The sequence below is a fragment of the Rhincodon typus genome, chromosome 1, assembly GCF_021869965.1.
Source record: "Rhincodon typus isolate 14 chromosome 1, sRhiTyp1.1, whole genome shotgun sequence".
Taxonomy (NCBI): Eukaryota; Metazoa; Chordata; class Chondrichthyes; order Orectolobiformes; family Rhincodontidae; genus Rhincodon; species Rhincodon typus.
Window position 1 is genome coordinate 129861538 of NC_063332.1, and position 18623 is coordinate 129880160.

Sequence of the window (18623 nt, forward strand, 5' to 3'; positions counted from 1 at the left end):
GACAACAAGGTGCAGGGCTGGATGAACACAGCAGGCCAAGCAGAGAGCCTCTCTGCTCCTATGATGCTGCTTGGCCTGCTGTGTTCATCCAGCCCTGCACCTTGTTGTCATAGGTATATGCACATCATGTTATACTTTACTTACAGCACTAACGCAACTTTGCCTTAAATAAAAATTGCCAGCAGAGGGTTGCACCCTCAACTGACTACTTGGACATCGAGGAGATTGCAATAATTCAGTATTTTAGGTATATAAGTTTTGCTGGTTCATAAGGTGCTGGTTAAAATAAAGTCTGCTGTAATACAAAAAGGAATTGACTGTCAACTGTGGAGATTGAATCAGCATTTTTTACAAATGATGAGACCGGTGGAGTAGTGGGAATTGAATATTGGTGCATTCCTGCTGTCACAGTCGTCATAACAAATTTAATGTAAAAGATCTACAGACTTCTCAAAGTTACTGACTTCTGCCGGTGACAACCTGTCCTCTCCCTTCATTACTCCTGCCACCATTTCCCCCCTCCCCCGCCTATTAACTATGGTAATAGAACCATTGGCAACAACCATGAGAACACATTCAGACTTCCATTGAGTGTGAACATGTTAAATTACTGATCATTTATGATTATTTACCTCTTGATTTTTGTGTTTTTAAAATTTACTTTCACTTTTTCAGAATCTTTGTGAAGTACCAGGACCAGGTGCTAATCAGCCTTTGTAAGTACTTGTGGTTCTGAAGCAAATTACAGAAGAAATGCAAACCTTATTAAGCTTCCCTCAACACAGGTCTGTGCATTCCATGGAAATTAGGCAGAACCATTTACCCCTTAACATCAACTTGGTTTAAATTTTGCAATAAAATGATAAGTTTGCAAGCTAGAACATTCTGGTGAAAATAAGAAGTAGAAATGGTAAGCAAAATAGGAAATGCAGGAGTACAAAGCAGGTCAGTCGGCATGTGTGGAGACATAAAAAAGGATCATCATTTGGGCAGGGCCCTTCTTGAGTTCTGACGGAGTCCAGCTTGAAACTTTAACTTGTTTACTATGGTCTTGTGCACTGAATCTCATATTGATGTGTTTCAACATGAAAAGTCTAGTCTTATTTTTGCTTACTGTAAGTTACAATATATATGCCCACCCTCAGGAAGATTCAATATTTGGTTAAGCTTCAGTGAATAGCCACAATGTCACTGTTTATTAATAAGTGAAGCAGATATTTATCAGATTAGGTGACATGCATAGAAGAAAACCACCTGGGAATGAAGCAATCGCTGTTTTCACTCCATCATTTTAAGGCGGTACGGTGGCTCAGTGGTTAGCACTGCAGAGACTGGGGTTTTCAGCAGCACCAAGGACCCCGGTTCGATCCCACCCTCAGGCAACTGTGCAAACTCCGCACAGACATTCTCCCTGTGTCTGCGTAGATTTCCTCTGGGTGCTCCAGTTTCCTCTTACAGTCCAAAGATGTGCAGGCTAGGTGGATTGGCCGTGCTAAATTGCCCCTTAGTTTTCAGGGATATGTAGATTAGGTGGGTTATAGGGGAATGGGTCTGGGTGGGATGCGCCGAGGGTCGGCGTGGACTTGTTGGGCCTAAAGACCTGTTTCCACGCTGTAGGGATTCTATAATTCTATGAAGAAAACATTTGATTAAGGTTACAGGTTGGTAACCTCTTGTCAGAACTGGAAGTTTTTGACCTACTCTAGATACCCCAAACACTTTGTTATTTTGGAATTTTTTTTACGTATCCCACAGACATATGTTGTGACTAATTTGAACAAGTCAGTCATCTTTACATTACATTTGTCCACGAAAATCTGAAGTCAACTGTTATTAAATTCACAGTCTGAACCTTTCCAGGTAATGCAAGTTTAAGATGCCATTGGAGTAATAATGGTGGGTTCTGATTATCGTGTAAGTTTAGCTCAATATTTAGCTGTGTTGTGATCTGACTAGGGACTGTTAACATTTAAAGAGAAATCCAAATATTTAGCTTTAACCAATAGAACTACACTGTAAGATTTGAAAATTTCAATAAAACATAACCTTTATTGTTTATATTTCTAACTGTCGTTAAAGGTAAAACTTGAATTTATCATTTCTTGACAGCGGATGTCTCAGTCCTTTTAGTCTGATTTTTTTTCAATGCTCTCAAGCTAACCTGCTGACTGCTTTCCTTGCTACAATACCTGAAGAGAACCAATGGATATTCTTCCACTAGCTTCAAACTTTCTGTTTCTGCTCCCCCTCAAAATTCAAATTGAAATTAAGCCTCTCCCACATTCTAGATGGTGAATTAAAATATTCGTTTTAGTTCTGCTGATGGTGCAAGCGTATTGAGCTGTCATTTACTTCAGCTATCTTCACTCTGTAAATATACCAATGCCAGGCTATGAATAATACTTGGATGGCTCTGCCTCAGTTTACATACAGTTTGAATCTGCTTAGAAGTTTTGGTTTCCAAATCTCAGATTCAGTTTTTATTTAGTTAGTAACTGGGAGTGTGAGTTTAATTTGTGTGTTTCCCTTTACTGTTTCCATTTTATTCTTCTGTTTTCAGTTAGCACATGCGTTGTTTTAAGTTTATCTACCTGATGTTTTATAGCTCTATCTCTTCTATTCTACAGTTAAAGCATTCATTCCTCAAACTAAAAGTTATAATCTAAAACCAATGAACCATTAACCAAATATTTGCAACAGCCATGGTGCACAGATCAGAAGGGTTTCATGCTTCATCTTGGATTGATACTAAGTATGTCGACCCAGACAACTAAATTGATGCTGTATCAATGTAGAAACCAGTCCAAATATCTAGTGAACAACTTGCCTTCACTTTAAACCTGGTGGATTTGGCATTGGACGGCTAACCTGCTGAAGAGATCCCATCAGCAAATCTTAATATGTCGGTATGTCAGTGAGTTGTCTTTGTCTGGTTTTGGCAGCCATTTAAAATTCCAAAGGACTTGAAAAACTTGACAGCTGAAGGGAATTAGCCACTGCCAAGTCCATCGGGTTGCTGCCATTCCATTACCTCTTTTTTTTTTTTTTGTCGCCCTGTATTTCTCATGTCTTGCAATCTTTCCACGCCCATCCTTCCACCCACCCCGTGATCTCTCCTACCATAGCCTTGTGATTTCTCCCAACACCCTAAATCTCTGTCTCACTGTCATCTTACCATCTACCCTGTAAACACCCCATCCATTCCACAATCTTTCTCTATCACCAAAGTCCCTCTCTCCAGCCCCACTGCTTTGCAGTTTCTTACCGTACATCCCTTTGCCTTTGAACTGTTCTACCCCTCCCCCATTCTGTGATCTGCTGCCTTCACCTCAATCCCTCCTTCTCTGCCCTTCTCCTTGCAATCGCTCTCTGCCCTCCTCTCTGCAATCTCTCCTCCCTCCAACTTCTGAAGAAGGGTCACTGGACCCAAAACATTGACTTTGTTTTCTCTGCATATATGTTGCCGGACCTACTGATTTTCTCCAGCAATTTCTGTTTTGCTTCAGATTTACAGAATCTGCAGTTCTTTGTTTCATCATTCCACGACCTTCAGGTTCCCTCGTGCCTTTGGACTCCAGCTAGAAATGTCCTGCTTTGGGGGAGGGAGTGAATTATGTGGTGTATTCTGCCAGCCTGTGCGATTTTTTTTTTTTTTTTTTTTTTTTTCAAATACTCCCCCTTCCTCCTTAAAACCCAACAGTGCAACTGTTCCTCTTTGCAAGGAGGTTTGAGTGTTCCAGTCTCATTCTGATTTTAGATTCATTTAGATTCAAATTTTTAATCCAAGAATTATCTCAAAACTTTTTTTTAAACAATGTGGTCTGTGCGCAATATGAACAATAGAATGATCCTACCATTCTGCAATAATATTTAAAAGCAAAAGACAACTAAGTTAAGTAACAAACTAAGCATTTTGCATGAATTTGCTGGATTCTCTTAAAGCAATTTGACTTAATTTACATTTTGATGGTTTACTTGGTGTGTTTTAATTTTAAGTCAATGTAAGCACCTGATATTTTGACTCCTTCAAAACCACCTGCATGTATAGTTAAGACTGAGCTCGAGTGCAGTGATGCAAGATATTTAAAGAGGATATATATTTTACCAGCTTTCATTTGTAATAAAGACCATTTGGTCCATTGTGTCCGCACCTGCCAAAAACAACTAATCTATCTGTTCTAATCCCATTTTCCAGCACTGGGCCCAGACTTGTGTGTCTGGGCATTGCAAATGCACATCTAAATACTTCTTAAATGTTATGAGGGTTTCTGCCTCCACCACCCTTCCAAATTCCCACCACCCTCTGGGTATAAAACTTTTTCCTCACATCTCCTCTAAACCTCCTGCCTCTTACCTCAAATCTATGCTCCCTGCTCATTAATCCCTTCATCAAGGAGAAAAGCTTCTTCCTGTCTACCCTATCTATGCATTTCATCATATTAACATCTCAATCTTGTTCCCTGTCAATCTTCTCTGCTGTATGGAAAACATCCCACGTCCATCCAATCTCTCTTCATAACTGAACTCTTCAGTCTAGGCAACATCATGGTAAAGCTCTTCTGCCCTGTTTCCTATGCTGTCTCGTCCGTTGTATAAACTGGATTGCAGAACTGTACAGAATATTCTAGTTGTGGCCTAACAAATGTTTGATATAGTTCCAGCATAACCTTCCTACTCTTAAACTCTATGCCTCGACTAATAAAGATAAGATATGCCTTCTAAACCACTTTATCCACCTGTCCTGATACCTTAAGGGATCGGTGTACATGTACACCAATGTCTCTCTGATCCTTGGTTCTTCACAGGGTCCTACCATTCATTACGAATTTCTCTTGCCTTGTTAGTCCTGTGCAAGTACAATGCCTCACATGTATCTGGATTGAATTCTATTTGCCAGCCTACAAATATCGTCTTGTAATCGAAGGCTAAAAGGTAAAGTGGTTCTCTTACCAGACCATTGGACTGCTGTCTCATAAAAGAAAAATGACTGGTGGTGGTTTAACCTGAAGGTCACCACACCTGTAGGCGAGGGGAAGAGTTTGAGAAGAATGATCCTTCGTGGTAAACTCAGCTGGTGCAGGAATTGAACCCACTCTGTTGTGTCACTCTGCGTTGCAAATCAGCCATCCAGCCACTGAACCAGCCAATGCCATCCTCCTCACCATTTACCACCCCACCAATTTTAGTATCATCTGTGAACTTACCGATCGACCCTCCTGGATCAAGTCTAACTCATTAATGTAAACTACAAATAGCAATTATGTTTAAGCCTATTTCTAACATTTTATTATAGTGTTTTAATGAGAAATATGTATGTTGACTTAAGGAAGCTCTTTCAGCAACATCAGTGAAATGTAAAACTTGGGTTTTATTCTGATTAATATTCGAGTTTACATATAGGTCTTTAGGTTAACAAAATTTGTGATGGGGTTCAAAGTACTGTAACTGCTGTTAACCTGTAGGCATTCTCTTTAGACTCTGTATAATTACATCTCCTTTATATTCCAGGACAGCTACAGGCAAAATCCGTCCTGCACGCCCTCCCCCAGCTAAAGTTGGTCCAGCTCGACCTCCTCCACCAAAGATTTCGTCTGCACCAAACCAACTTCACCGCTCTTCATCTGAAGTGGGAATCAACAGCACTGCAGGAAAAAGCAGCCCACGTGTCCTCAGCAAGATCAATCCAAAAGGACCAATGCCTCAGAAAAAACGACCTGCACTTCCACCTCGACCAGCTCCTGGACACCCACTCTACAATAAATATATGGTAATCAATAGACAGAGGTATTGAAACGTTAGCTTTGAGATGTAGTACTTTTGAAGTGTAGTATTGAAATGTTTACTTTTCCAAATGTTCTTCCTTTATTATATCCCATCATGAAATCTAAGGTACAGTTCCATGACACAGTCTTAAAAGGAGAATTGAAGACTATTTGACCATAAAGAGCATTGTAGGCTAACCTAATTCTGTCTCAAGACCCCATATGTTCACTGGATAGCAATTTTGTTCATAATTGTGAAAGTTCTTTTTCCCTCCTTCGTTGCTAAGCTCAGGCCCACTGTAACTGACATTGACCCAAAGTAGCACAGACCAGAAATAGAAACTGAAAGATTGAGTTCCAATTTAAAGATTACAACAATCACAATGGAAAGTAATTAAAGCTTTGCATTTGTTTATATCCTTAATTGTAAACTTTGCAATGTCCAATTTGAAACATTTTAACTTCTGTAGGGTAAATTAAAAATAGTCCAATTTACTAAAGGACCCAACTCTGTGTCCTGTTGTATTTTTGGCATTAGTAGTGTTTTTAATTGAGTTTTTTGTTCATTCCTGTTTTGTCTGTGCCACACTTTGACTTAAAGAGCAGAGGGTTGTACTTGCATCTCTTGCAAATGACAGAGATCAGACATCACATTACAAACTTCTTTTTATAACTAAAGGTCAAACAACTGAAGTTCCAAATTCCTTAGCAGCCAAGGTGTTTATGATGTTGAACTAAATTCACACAGGGTTGCTTTCGTGACTGATGACCTGAAATCAGGCCCCTCGCTATCATGCAAGTGCTGTTTGGGCAACATGTCCAATGATGGTTTATTTGACTTCCTCACTTCAGGAAATACAACACAATCAGTCCAACTAAGTTGAGGAACTTAGCATGCAGGAATTCCAGACTGGACTGTCAGGATGCCATTCGCCTTTGCTGATAAAAGATCTCGTGCTTTACAAAAGTAATTTTTTGGGTAACATTACAAATATGATTGTATCGAAAGTGTGAATGTGAGCAACACTGGTCACATTGCTCACCTCAATGTTTCCTGAGAATGTGAATCCTTTTCTTGAACTGCTGCACTCTTTGGTTGTCCAATGATGGACATACAGACAGATAATAAAAATGTGAAACCCTGCACACCTAAGGAAGAATTTAACTTATTCCAATTTTGACTTTGGATAATAGTGTAGGACAGGCAGTATGATTTAGTTATCCCAAGATACCCCTTGAGGTTTTAATTTCTGTTAATAAAAATCAACAAAGTTTTGTAACAAACAACTGAGTCAATATTGTCTGTTCTACACTATCACCCAATTAAAGTTGTTTCACTTCCTGTCAATACTACATGTTTTTATAACTTTATCCTAAAAATAATTTAATCATTGCTGTATGTAACAAAATACAAGAGTGAGTCAGATGGAAAATGTTGAGTACTTGAAAATGGCGAATCTAATTTCAAAATGATAATATGAAAAATATTGGAAATGCTAGCACCTAAAAGAGGAAAATTGGTTAGCCTTCCAACTTAAATCGGCTACCCCCATCTCTCAAAATAACCAATCAGCAGCTTAAACATGGTCCTACCTTAGTTTTTCAATCATTAACTAATGTGCAGTTTGGATTTGACATCTTTTTATCTGAATCCAATTTGAATTTAGTATCACCTGTCCTTATGGAATTGTGGTCATAGAGGTGATATCTTGGTATTTCGGGCTGAATTTGTTCAAACAGGAGTTTTTAACATGCTTACAAAATCCTCCTCTTAATCAAAAATCGCATTGCCCTGAGCAATGCAAGTTTAGGAATAAAGGTAAAAACTCCCAAGACAGCTGAAGGTAGAATGTATCTTTTGATTGTAAAATCGAGTCACAGAGGTTGGAGGAAGAAATTTCCATTTGTTATGTCTAGCAACATTAGAAATATATTCTGTAAACTTGAATGTATAATTTTCCTGCAAGAAACAATATTGTATTTTTGTGAAGCAAGCTGTACACTAATGATATGGCTAAATAAGAAAATATGCAACTTGTTATGTTGTCTGACACTTTGTGACAAGAATGTTTTATTGCTCTAGGCTTATAAGGCTCACCTTGGACTCATTGACAGCATCCTCACTTCTGAGTCCAGAGTTGTGGGCTAAAGCTCTACTCCAGGACTTCAGCATGTTACCGAGGCTGACACTTTAGTACCAAGGAGAGCGTCGTTGTTGGGGATACCCACTTTCGGACGATCATTTAACCAAGTTCTCATCATCCCTGTCTGGTGGCCAACTGACATCATCAAACACTGCTTGAATGGTCGTTAGGCTCAATGCTTTGTGCAAATTGGCCACTTTTGCTAAAAATAGTTTAAATACTTTAAGCTATTGGCTTAGGGGATATTCTGAAGATATGGAAGGTTGATATTTGTAGGCAAGTAATTGATAGATCAGCAATGATGTAACTGTATGTCAGAATGTGATTGAGGGCCTTCTGTTCCGATGTTTCTCCTCCCTGAAAATGTATGTTTATTCTTTTTTTACAATTCTAAACTTTTTACTCATTCTATAAATGTATTTTCAGCTGCCTGTCCCTCATGGGATTGCTGAATGCAATGTCAGCTCCACAGTCCCAGGGGAGCTATCGTTCCAGGTAAGCTGGACCTCGGTTTACATTTTGCTTCGTATAGGTGCATTGCCGGTATATATTGTTACTCTGAGTCAACTGTGAGGGCACAAAGTAGGAACATCATTTGATGTTTCTGCAATGCACAGTTGTTTCAAGTAACAAAGGAATTGAATTTTGTTAGTGATAGGAAACTTTTCAGCATTGCACAGCCTTTTGAAGAAAGAGAGTCTGAAAGTTGACTAATTCCAAATGATCTAAGGCGAAACACCTAAAGCAAGCTTGCATTGATGCCATTCCCACAATTGATTTATATTGTTACCATCTGTAGAGTACCTGATCCTAAATGAAATTAGGGAATGTGTGATGGTAATATGTAAATTAGGAGATAATTGGGTTAGAATTGTATCTATATATGCGAATATGTGGGGAAAACTATAACCTGTGTGTTAGAGCTTTGTGATGCTAAGTAGATATAAAACTAAAAATGCATATACCTGGACTCTATTGAACCAACATTTAAACTTCAGATATTTAACTTCTGTTCATATATTTTTGATTTGTAGAAATGCAATAGAAACGTGGAGTATGGATTAAAATAGTGGGAGATCATGAAAAGTGGAACATGGCTGAGTAAAATTTAAATTAATATTGAAGTTACATTTTTATGTTTCCTTTCTCCACTTTAATAGCAAGGTGAAGTGCTGATTCTCAAACAATGCACTAGCCGATCCTTCCAGTGCCAAAAAGGGTTTGATACTGGCGAAGTTCCTTCATCCTGTTTGAAGATAATCACTCCAATGGATGAAGAGGAAGTGAAACAAACTGGCAAGGTCAGTGTCGAGCGCATATTTGCAGTTCTAACTGTGGAAACAAAATGGTGTTAATGGAACAGCCATTGCAACTGCTTTGCATTAAAATTCCCTTAGAGAATGAGGCTGACGAAATAACATTGGGCAAATCAGGAAATGCCAGAGGAGTTCAACAAATACATTGCATCAGTCTTCACAATAGAAGACACCAATAGTGTCCAAAAACTACTAAATAATCACAGAGCAAAAGGACAGGAAATAAACACAATAACTGTCACTAGAGAAGAGTACTATGGAGCCAAATAGCGTTACGCCCCCTGGTTCTGATCAGTTGCATCTGATACTAAAGGAAGTAGCTGCAGAGATAGTGAATGCACTGGTACTAATCTTCCAGGAATCCTTAGATTCTTGACAAGTGTCAGAATATTGGAAACTGCCTTTATTTTAAAATGGAAGGAGACAAAATGAAGGTCAGTTAGCTTAATGTCTTTATTTGGGAAAATGTTGGAGTCTTTTATCAAGGATGTAATGGCAAAGCATTTAGGAAGATGTAATATGATCATGCAGAGTCAGCATGGTTTCATGAAGGTGAAATCATGCCTGACAAGTTTACTAGAATTCTTTGAGGAGGTAACAACCAGGATAGATAATATATTTAGATTTTTCACAAGGCGTTTTATAAGGTACCACATATTAGAATAATTAATAAACTAAGAACCCATTGTGTTAGAGGTAGTCTATTAGCATGGATAGAGGATTGGCAAAATAAGAGAGTTGGGATAAAACAGAAGGCATTTTCAGGATGACAACATTTAACTAATGGTGTACCACAAGGAACGGTGCTGGAACCACAATTTAATCACAATATATGTTAATGACTTGGATGAGGAATGTGAATGTACTATAGCCAAGTTTGCAGATGACACAAAAATAGGTGGGAAGGCAAATGGTGAGAATAACACAGTCTGCAGAAAGATATAGATAGGTTAAGAGTGTGGGCAAGAACTTGGCAAATGAATTTAATGTGGGAAAATAAGGGGTTATGCGTTTTGAAAGGATGAATAGAGAGGTATAAATGTTATATAAATGGAGAAAGACTTCAAAAAGCTACAGAACAGAGCATCTTTGCACAAGACAATGTAACTCTATTTCTGATGTCTAAGATTCTGTATTCCAAGCTTTCTGTAAGCTTGGTGGATGTAGTTTGTGCACTGCTGTTACTGAGATTTGTTTATTTTCATTCCTTCATGGAATGTTAGCATCACTGGCAAGGTCAGCATTTATTACCAATCTGTAATTGCCCTGAGAAGGTGGTGATCAGCTGCCTTCTTGAACTGTTGCAGTCCACATGGTGTAGGTACATCCATCATGCTGTTAGGCAGGGAGTTCCTGTGAGCAACAAGTGAGATTGGTATGTGACTTTGAGGGGAACTTGCAGATGATGATCCCATGTATCTTGATCTTCTGGGTTGTAGTGCTCATGGGCTTGGAAGGTATTGCTGATAAATTAATATAGTATACCTTTATAGATGGTACACACCACTGCCACTGATGTTAATTTGGGTTTGAATCAAACAAAGTACTTTGTCCTGGATAAGGTTTACGGGATAAACCCTGCCAATTTAATTGTCATTTTTAGATCTGTCCTGAAAGTAGCTTATTATATTCTGCTCTATATGTATCAGGTCTATTTACAAATCCATGTGGTGATACCCTGCACTATTTGTGCCTGACTCTTCAACTAAGTTTCCAAATTAAAACAAAGATTTGCTGCCAAAACATCCATTCAACAGATTTCAAAGGCTTACCAGCTATACTAAACTTGGAAAAGGAAGGAGCAATAACATGATTTGGCTAATTTGCTTAAGGGTCAGAAGATAGAGCTGTGGTGAATGGATTTTTTTGAAACTAGAGAGATTCACATGGTGGCATTCCCTGGGCTCAACCAGAATACTGGACCACTGCAGTTTTTGGTATACATTAAAGACTTGGACTCAGAGACAGAGGACAGAATTTCAAACTTTGTAGATGACATGCAATCTGAAACAGTTAGCAAGTTAGCAATATACATCAGGAGGATATAGGCTGGTGAAATGGGTATGCATCTGCAGAAGAAATTCAATCTGTAATTCATGTTAAGTGATCCATTTTGACTGAGGAGACAATACTAGCTAATGGGTATAACTTAAAAGGGATGCAATAACAAAAATACCTTGGACTGTTTATACAAAAGTCCATTGAGGAAGGATTAGAGTCACAGAGATATACAACACGGAAACAGACCTTTCAGTCCAACTCTTGCATGCTGACCAGATATAAATCTAGTCCTATTTGCCAGCATTTGGCCCATATCCCTCTAAACCCCTCCTATTCTTTTACCCATCCAGATGCCTTTTAAATGTTGTGATTGTACCAGCCTCCTCCACTTCCTCTGGCAGCTCATTCCATACATGCACCCCCTCTGCGTGAAAACGTTGCCCCTTCGCTCCCTTTTATATCTTTCCCCTCTCACCTTAAACCCATGCCCTCTAGTTTTGGACTCTCCTACCCTGGGCAAAAGACCTTGCCTATTTACCCTATCCACGCCCCTCATGATTTTATAAACCTCAAAAGGTCACCCCTTAGCCTCCAACGCTCCAGGGAAAATAGCCCCAGAATCAAGAGACCGAGCTCAATAAAAACATAGAATCAAAAAGAACCCACTCTACTCATAGTTGTAGATTTACAAAAAAAACTAGCCACTTAGCTGCTCCCCTGCTGTGATCTCCCCACACAGGTTTCTGCAAGGTCAGCTGTGAACTTTGCTGTTTGTTTATTTTTCCTAGACAAGCTCTGGTGTCCAGAGGTACTTGAAATCAAACAGCAAAGGCAGTAGCTGTGAAGGTTCACTGCTGGGTCAGACAGCAGTGTAGAGTTCTTTCTCCATTGATTCTCTTCCCACCATGTGGTCACTGCCTTTTGTCTCCCTTCCTCCTTTTTAAAAGTGCCGTTGCTTTGATTTTTTTTTCCCAAAGTTCCAAAACAATGCAACAGCTTATAAAACAGTACTTACTGCTCCTAGAATTAAAGGAAGTCAGCTCCAACACTGAAAAAACCTCAAAAAAGGAGCAGCTCTTACAGCCGCAAATTTTCCCTATCCTCCATCTTGGATTACCCACAATCCTCCCTTAATGAACTAGATGGGATCTTGCACTTTGTAAGTTTAGGCATAGAGTACAAAAGCCAGGCTGTTATGCTGAAAATATATATAAATCAGTAGCTTGGCCCCAGCTTGTATCTTGTGTCCTTATGGAAAGAAAACCTGCTATTTGCATTCAATTCTGTGTACTACACTTTAGGAAGAATGTGAAGGTTTTGGAGGGTGTGCAGAAGAGATTTATTAAGATGAGAAATTACAATAGCATGGGTAGACTGGAACAGTTGAGGTTATTTCCCTTAGAGCAGCGAAGACTAGATTTGATAGAGATGTTTAAAACCATGAAGGGTTTAGATACAGCAAATACAGAGAAACTGTTTTCAGTGGCTGAAGGGATGTTAATGAGAGGGAATGGAATGAAGGTGACTAGCAAAAGAATCAGAGATGGCATAAAGAGAAAATTTCAAACAGCCAGTGGTTAGGATTTGGAATTTGATAGGGTACTGGGATATAGATTCAAAAGGAGCTTTCAAAAAAGCAATTAGGTAAGTAGTTTAAACAGAAAGAATTGCAGGATATGGAAAAAGAGTAAGGGAATGGGACTGACTGACTGGATTGTTCTTCAGAAGAGTGAACACAGATTTAATGGGCTGAATTTCAATTTTGTCTGTTTTTTTTATAGAAATCCTTCACTTCTGAACAGCAGCTTGGAGAAAACCGTGTTCCCCATGCTATAGTGCTGCATGACTTCACAGCAGGTAAGAGATTCTGCGCCTTCATCAAATTATTTTAGCTAATTTTTATGCACCACGCAATATTACAGCTGTCATTATCTTGACCCTTTTAATAAGCTGTTAAATAGCTCAGGTAGCATTTATTTTTGTTTTGCTAAATGGTCCTATATAATTGCAAAGTTGATGTGATTGTGTGCAAAGAGAATAAATTCCTAAAATTGTTACAGTAACACAATCGTTGAGGTACAGGGTAAGACCCTTTTATGATTCAGCTGGATAAGAACCTGCTCTCTCAAAATTACACCATATTCACGCTATGAATGTGTCAGACAAGGAACAAAAAGGAACTGCTTTTGGGCAGGGGAATACATCAGTTTTCAGCTTGGAACATTAATGGAGTATTATGTACATTTTGTAGCCTGCTTAAAAGCAGATTGTAGATGAGATCTGCTATCTAACTTTGTTTTTCTTGAGTATATCCTTCTGGTTTGCAGAACACGTTAACAGTTAGTAAGAACCCCCACAGAGAACACCTGACCTGCATTTCTCTTCTTTTATGTGTGAGTGCTGGATTGTCCACCACTCCTGAGCCACTGTGGTTTCCATGGGCTAGCGATAATGTGAACCATCTACTCCTGGACCAATGCCCATGCACCTCTTTAAGTGACTTCTAGTGGGCCACAATAGCACCTCCTCTAGTTTCCTGCTACTTATTTCCTGTTTCACTGGAACACAGTACTTGGCTTCTGTTTTACTGAAGGGACTGTATTGGTTTGAAGGATCAAATATTGAAATAATGATGTTGCTTTATTAGCCAGTAGATATATTAAAAATAATCTGTCCACTGCCACATTTATGTTAACTTGTCCAAACTTTAGTTTTAATTTACGTAGGATCTTGAACTTTGTAAGTGAGCTAAACTAAATGTACCTATAAAATTTATGTTCAAAAATGAAGTCTGTGTGTAATGAGTGCATACTGTCAATTAGTCTTTATAGCAGGGGTCGCCAACCTTTTTCTTAATAAGAACTACTTCTGATTGAAAAGTTTCACGAGCTACAGTTTAAACAAATATATTTGTCATTCATACTTGTAAACAAACAATAGTTCTGCCACTCTTCTTGGAAGTAGTACACCTTTCATCTTTTCATTGATTAACCCACCTCTGTATTCATGTCAACATGGGTAGATTATTTTTCCTGCCATAATTTAGCTAGCTGTGAGGCAAACTTGCAACATTACTTTAGCAACAAAGCATGAAGGGTCAGAGCTGATAAACTAGCTGTTTTTCTAGCTCAGTTTGTTTCATCTGGCTTGTCAGCTTCACTGTTTCCCAGACCCTTGATTGGGACTGCTCTCACCTCTCAGTTGTATCTGAGCTTCCTGCCCCTGGGTAGCTCAGCACCTGGCACCTGCACGTTGGCCATTTTCTGGCCTGCCCTCCCGGCCTGGTTCCCTTGGTGATCTTTCTCCAGCCTCTGGTACTGATGGTGGTTCCACCCTTCCTACACCAAGCCAGATTCTTTCTTGATGGGTCCTCCTCTTGGTACCCTCACTGCTGCTACTGCCAGTGGTGGTGACCATCCTTTATCGCCAGCCCTGGGGTTTGGGGTTGGCAGTGGTCGGCTCTGACAAATTAGTAACTAGCTTCTGGCGTTTAAATTAATCAAATGACTTGAATCATGTAACCTATTGTTTATTTTCCAAATCATAATGCAAGATACCAGTCACTCATGATCGATGTATTGGCGAGCCCTGCTTTAGACATTGACTGACTGTGTTTCACATGTATGGGAGCTGGACACAAGATGAAACAATGATCAGACCAGTTTGTTTTTTCAGATCAAAATGATGAATTGAATCTAAAGTCAGGAGATACCGTGTTCTTGGTAGAGAGACTGGACAAAGATTGGTATAGTGGAAAATGCAAGGGACATACTGGGATTTTTCCTGCAAACTTCGTCAAAGTTATTGTAAGTTGTTTACCTCAATTAACAATATTAATCTTGATATTTGATAAATCTGCTTCTTTGATTTCTCTTCCTTGGTTTTCAGTTCCTTTCTTTTCATCTCTTTCTGAAGCTGATAATTCACACTGAAGTACAATACCATGGGAATTGTTGCCTGTGTCTTGAGCATCCTTCCAAGAGATATTTTTATGGATACATGCATACAGTAATGGGAACCTTCCAAACCAAGGGGAAGTGATTTATGTGCATGAGGGGAGTAATCCTCTGAAATTAACATTGGGTTTCTTCATATTCTGAGGCTGGCAGGGCAACCAATTCAAGCAATATGGTTGACTCTTAACTACCTTTGAAATGACCCAGCAAACCACTTGTATTAAACCACTGCAAAGTCTGAAGAAAGGAATGAAACAAGATCTGACCAATCAGCATTGAACTAGGCACCAGCAGTGAAAATGGCGAATCTAGCTTTGTCAACCCAGCAAAGTCCTCCTTGTTATCTATGGGTTTGCACCAAATTCAGGAGGGGTTTCCCACAGGCTAGTCAAGTAGCAGCTTGACGGTCATACTTATGGAATCGTCCCTCACAATGTCCCAGGTGCACACCTGGATTTGTCTTGTTCCACTGGTAAGATAGACCCACGAGAATGGAGAAGCTAGAGTTGTTGCCCTTGGAACAAAGCAGGTTGAGGTGCACAGGATTATGACAGATTGACAAAGAAAAATTGTGACTAGACTAGGTGAAATAGGTTTAAGGATTTTGCAAAAATGCAGTAAGGGAGTGAGTTGAACTTTTACCTAGAAAGTGGTAATGACGTGGAATTGATGCCCATGAGGATGGTGGAAGTGGAGTTTATCAATAACTTCACAAGGAAATTGGGTACGCACATGCTTGAAATAAACTTGCAGGACTACAGAAATAGAATAGAAGAATGCAATTGACTGGATTGCTGTACAAAATGTAGGTTTGCACTTCATGGGCTGAATGATCTCCTGAGCTGTATTGATGCTAGTGCACTAAGATCCAACTGGAAGGAGCCAATCCCCCCACAGAACAGGTTACTGCCATACAATGCTCTGTTCCAATGTGTGAATGCCAGAGGCTAATATGGTTTGGACTTCCATGGCTATGTACGGTTGATAACTACAGCCTCCTGAAACAAGACCTTGTGAAAGGGAAAACATGTTTGACAAATTTGCCAGAGTTCTTTGAGGATACAATGAACAGAGCTGATAAAGGGGAGTTGGTAAATATATACTTGGATTTCCCAAAGTATTCAGTACAATGTCACATAAAAACTATTGCTCAAACTAGCAGCTCACAGTATCGGAGTAATGTATTAGCATGGATTCAGGATCAGTTAACACACAGAAGACAGTGTCAAGATTAATAAGTCTTTTTCAGGTTGGAAAGACTTAACTGGTGGAGTGCCACAAGGATCAGTCCTAGGACTACAATTATTTACTATCTATATTAATGACTTGGAGGAGGGGCAAGTGTGTAATACATCCAAATTTGTTGTTGATACAAAAGTAGGTGAGGAGGCGTGTTTGTTCAGGACATGAGGAATCTGCAAAGGGATTGAGATAGGTTGAGTGATTTGGCAAAAAACTTGGCAGATGGAGTTTAATGCAGGAAAATGCGAGGTTGTGTACTTTGTCTGCCTTTTGATTCTTCCTACCGATTAATTAAATGGAGAGAGACTTGGAAAATGTGCAACACAGTGGGAACTGGGTGTTCTTATGCATGAAACTCAAAAGATCGGCATGCAAGGTGCAGCAAGTAATTAAGTCAAATGGAACTTTGGCCTTAATTGAGGGCGTTGGAGTTTAAAAATAGGCAAGTCTTGTTACAACTCTACTGAGTGTTGGTGAGGCTGCATCTGGAACACTGTGTACAGTTTTGCTCCCCATTTTTAAGAAGGACACACTAGCATTGGAGTTGATAAAGGGGAACAGATAATAGATACTTGGATTTCTCAAAGTATTCAATAAGATGCCACATAAAAGTTATTGTGCAAGCTAGGGCCTCACAGTATGGGTAATGTATTAGCGTGGATTCAGGATCAAAATCTTTATCCAAAAGAAATTCATTAGGCTGATTCCTGGAATGACGGTGTTGACTTATCAAGATCAGCTAAACAGGTTAGGCCTTTACTCATTAGGGTTTAGAAGAATGAGAGGTGATCTTATTGAAACATGCAAGATTCTGAGGGTCTTGACAGGGTAGATGTGAGAAGATGTTTGCATTAGAGGGGGAGTATACAACTAGGGGACATAATTACAAAATAAGGGGACACTCATTTAAAGCTGGGATGCAAAGAAACCTCTTCTCCCAGAGAGGAGTGAATGTTTGTAATTTTCTACCCCAGAGAGTTGTGAAGTTTCATCACTGGAAGTATTTAAAGAGGAAGTAGGCAGACTTTTTGAAATATCAAGAAATTGAGGGCTAAGAGGAATTGTCATGAAAGCAGAGCTAAGGCCGGGGCAGGAAGCCATGATCTTAAAGAATGGCAAGACAGGCTTAATGGACTAAATGGCCTACTCCTGCTCCTATTTCTTATGACCCAGTACTAGTTCAGTGACCTGGAAACAGTTCAAGAAGAGTTTTGTTTTACACAGGGTTGGCTAGGAGGGATGGGAGTGCTTTACATAACAGTTAAGAAAATCGATTATACTTTCCATCAGTATTCTATTCCTCTCTTAAAGAATCTATCTTAACAATAATCTTCAGATTGGGAACTCCCCATACGAGGAAATCAGTGAAAGGAATCTTCTGCAATAGAGGAGCCATTAAATGTTGTAAAGTTTCCATTGTTAATGTTGCATTTTTTTGAAAGTGCAGATGATTAGTGCTCTAATCTGACTGACTTCCCTTTGATAGGTTGACCTTCCGAAAGGTGAGTCTCAGGAGAGCAGTATGAAAAAGGTTGCATGTACCTCAGCTTCACTTCTCAGGTAAATCTAACTATTCTAAGAACCTTGAAACATTATTCAGTCTCTCAAGTGAACCTTGATCACAAGTTCCCCTTTGAATTGAATGATTTTCTGATTTTGCGACTATGAAAATATTCTATTTATCACTGTTTTATTTTCCATTCAATCAAGTGCGACCTATTACATTCATATCAATTAGTTACATTATTTGTCTCTAATGGAACTATGTTTTAGATCACAGTTCAATTTTCAACTAGTTTTGAAACGAGCACTCCTGTTATTCACCCTGCAGTGTGGGGCTAACACTGGGATTGGGTTTAATGCTGCCAAGGCCCGTGTGAATGATGTGTGTTGATCTGGATTTAGTGAATGTAGATGAGTATTACAATTGAGCCATTCAATAGAATGTATAATTATCACATCACTGAACTCATATATTTATATGTACAACTTGATCAATCTGTATCATGCTGAAGTCCATGTAATCATATACCAAGTCCTTAAATTTCTGAGGTCAGATTGAACCAAAACTGGTTTAAACAAACCATTATCTCTAACTATAGTCCCAGAATACATGATCAGAGAGGAAGTGGATTATATATTTTGCACTGAGTGATGAACACCAATTGGTCCAGTTCCAGTCTTTAATTTGTGCTGTTGACA

General features: G+C 39.1%; 1 protein-coding gene across 2 annotated transcripts in view; it reads left to right on the forward strand.

Moving 5' to 3' along the window:
* Nucleotides 1-18623, forward strand: part of sh3d19 (SH3 domain containing 19) — a 143872-nt gene that overhangs the window by 113313 nt on the left and 11936 nt on the right. For both annotated transcript variants that reach the window (XM_048600927.1, XM_048600920.1), the window contains exons 10-16: nt 676-716; nt 5509-5767; nt 8333-8401; nt 9067-9207; nt 13005-13080; nt 14899-15029; nt 17908-17981. In XM_048600927.1, the coding sequence (XP_048456884.1) occupies nt 676-716; nt 5509-5767; nt 8333-8401; nt 9067-9207; nt 13005-13080; nt 14899-15029; nt 17908-17981 (791 nt within the window). The remainder of the gene's footprint in view (nt 1-675; nt 717-5508; nt 5768-8332; nt 8402-9066; nt 9208-13004; nt 13081-14898; nt 15030-17907; nt 17982-18623) is intronic.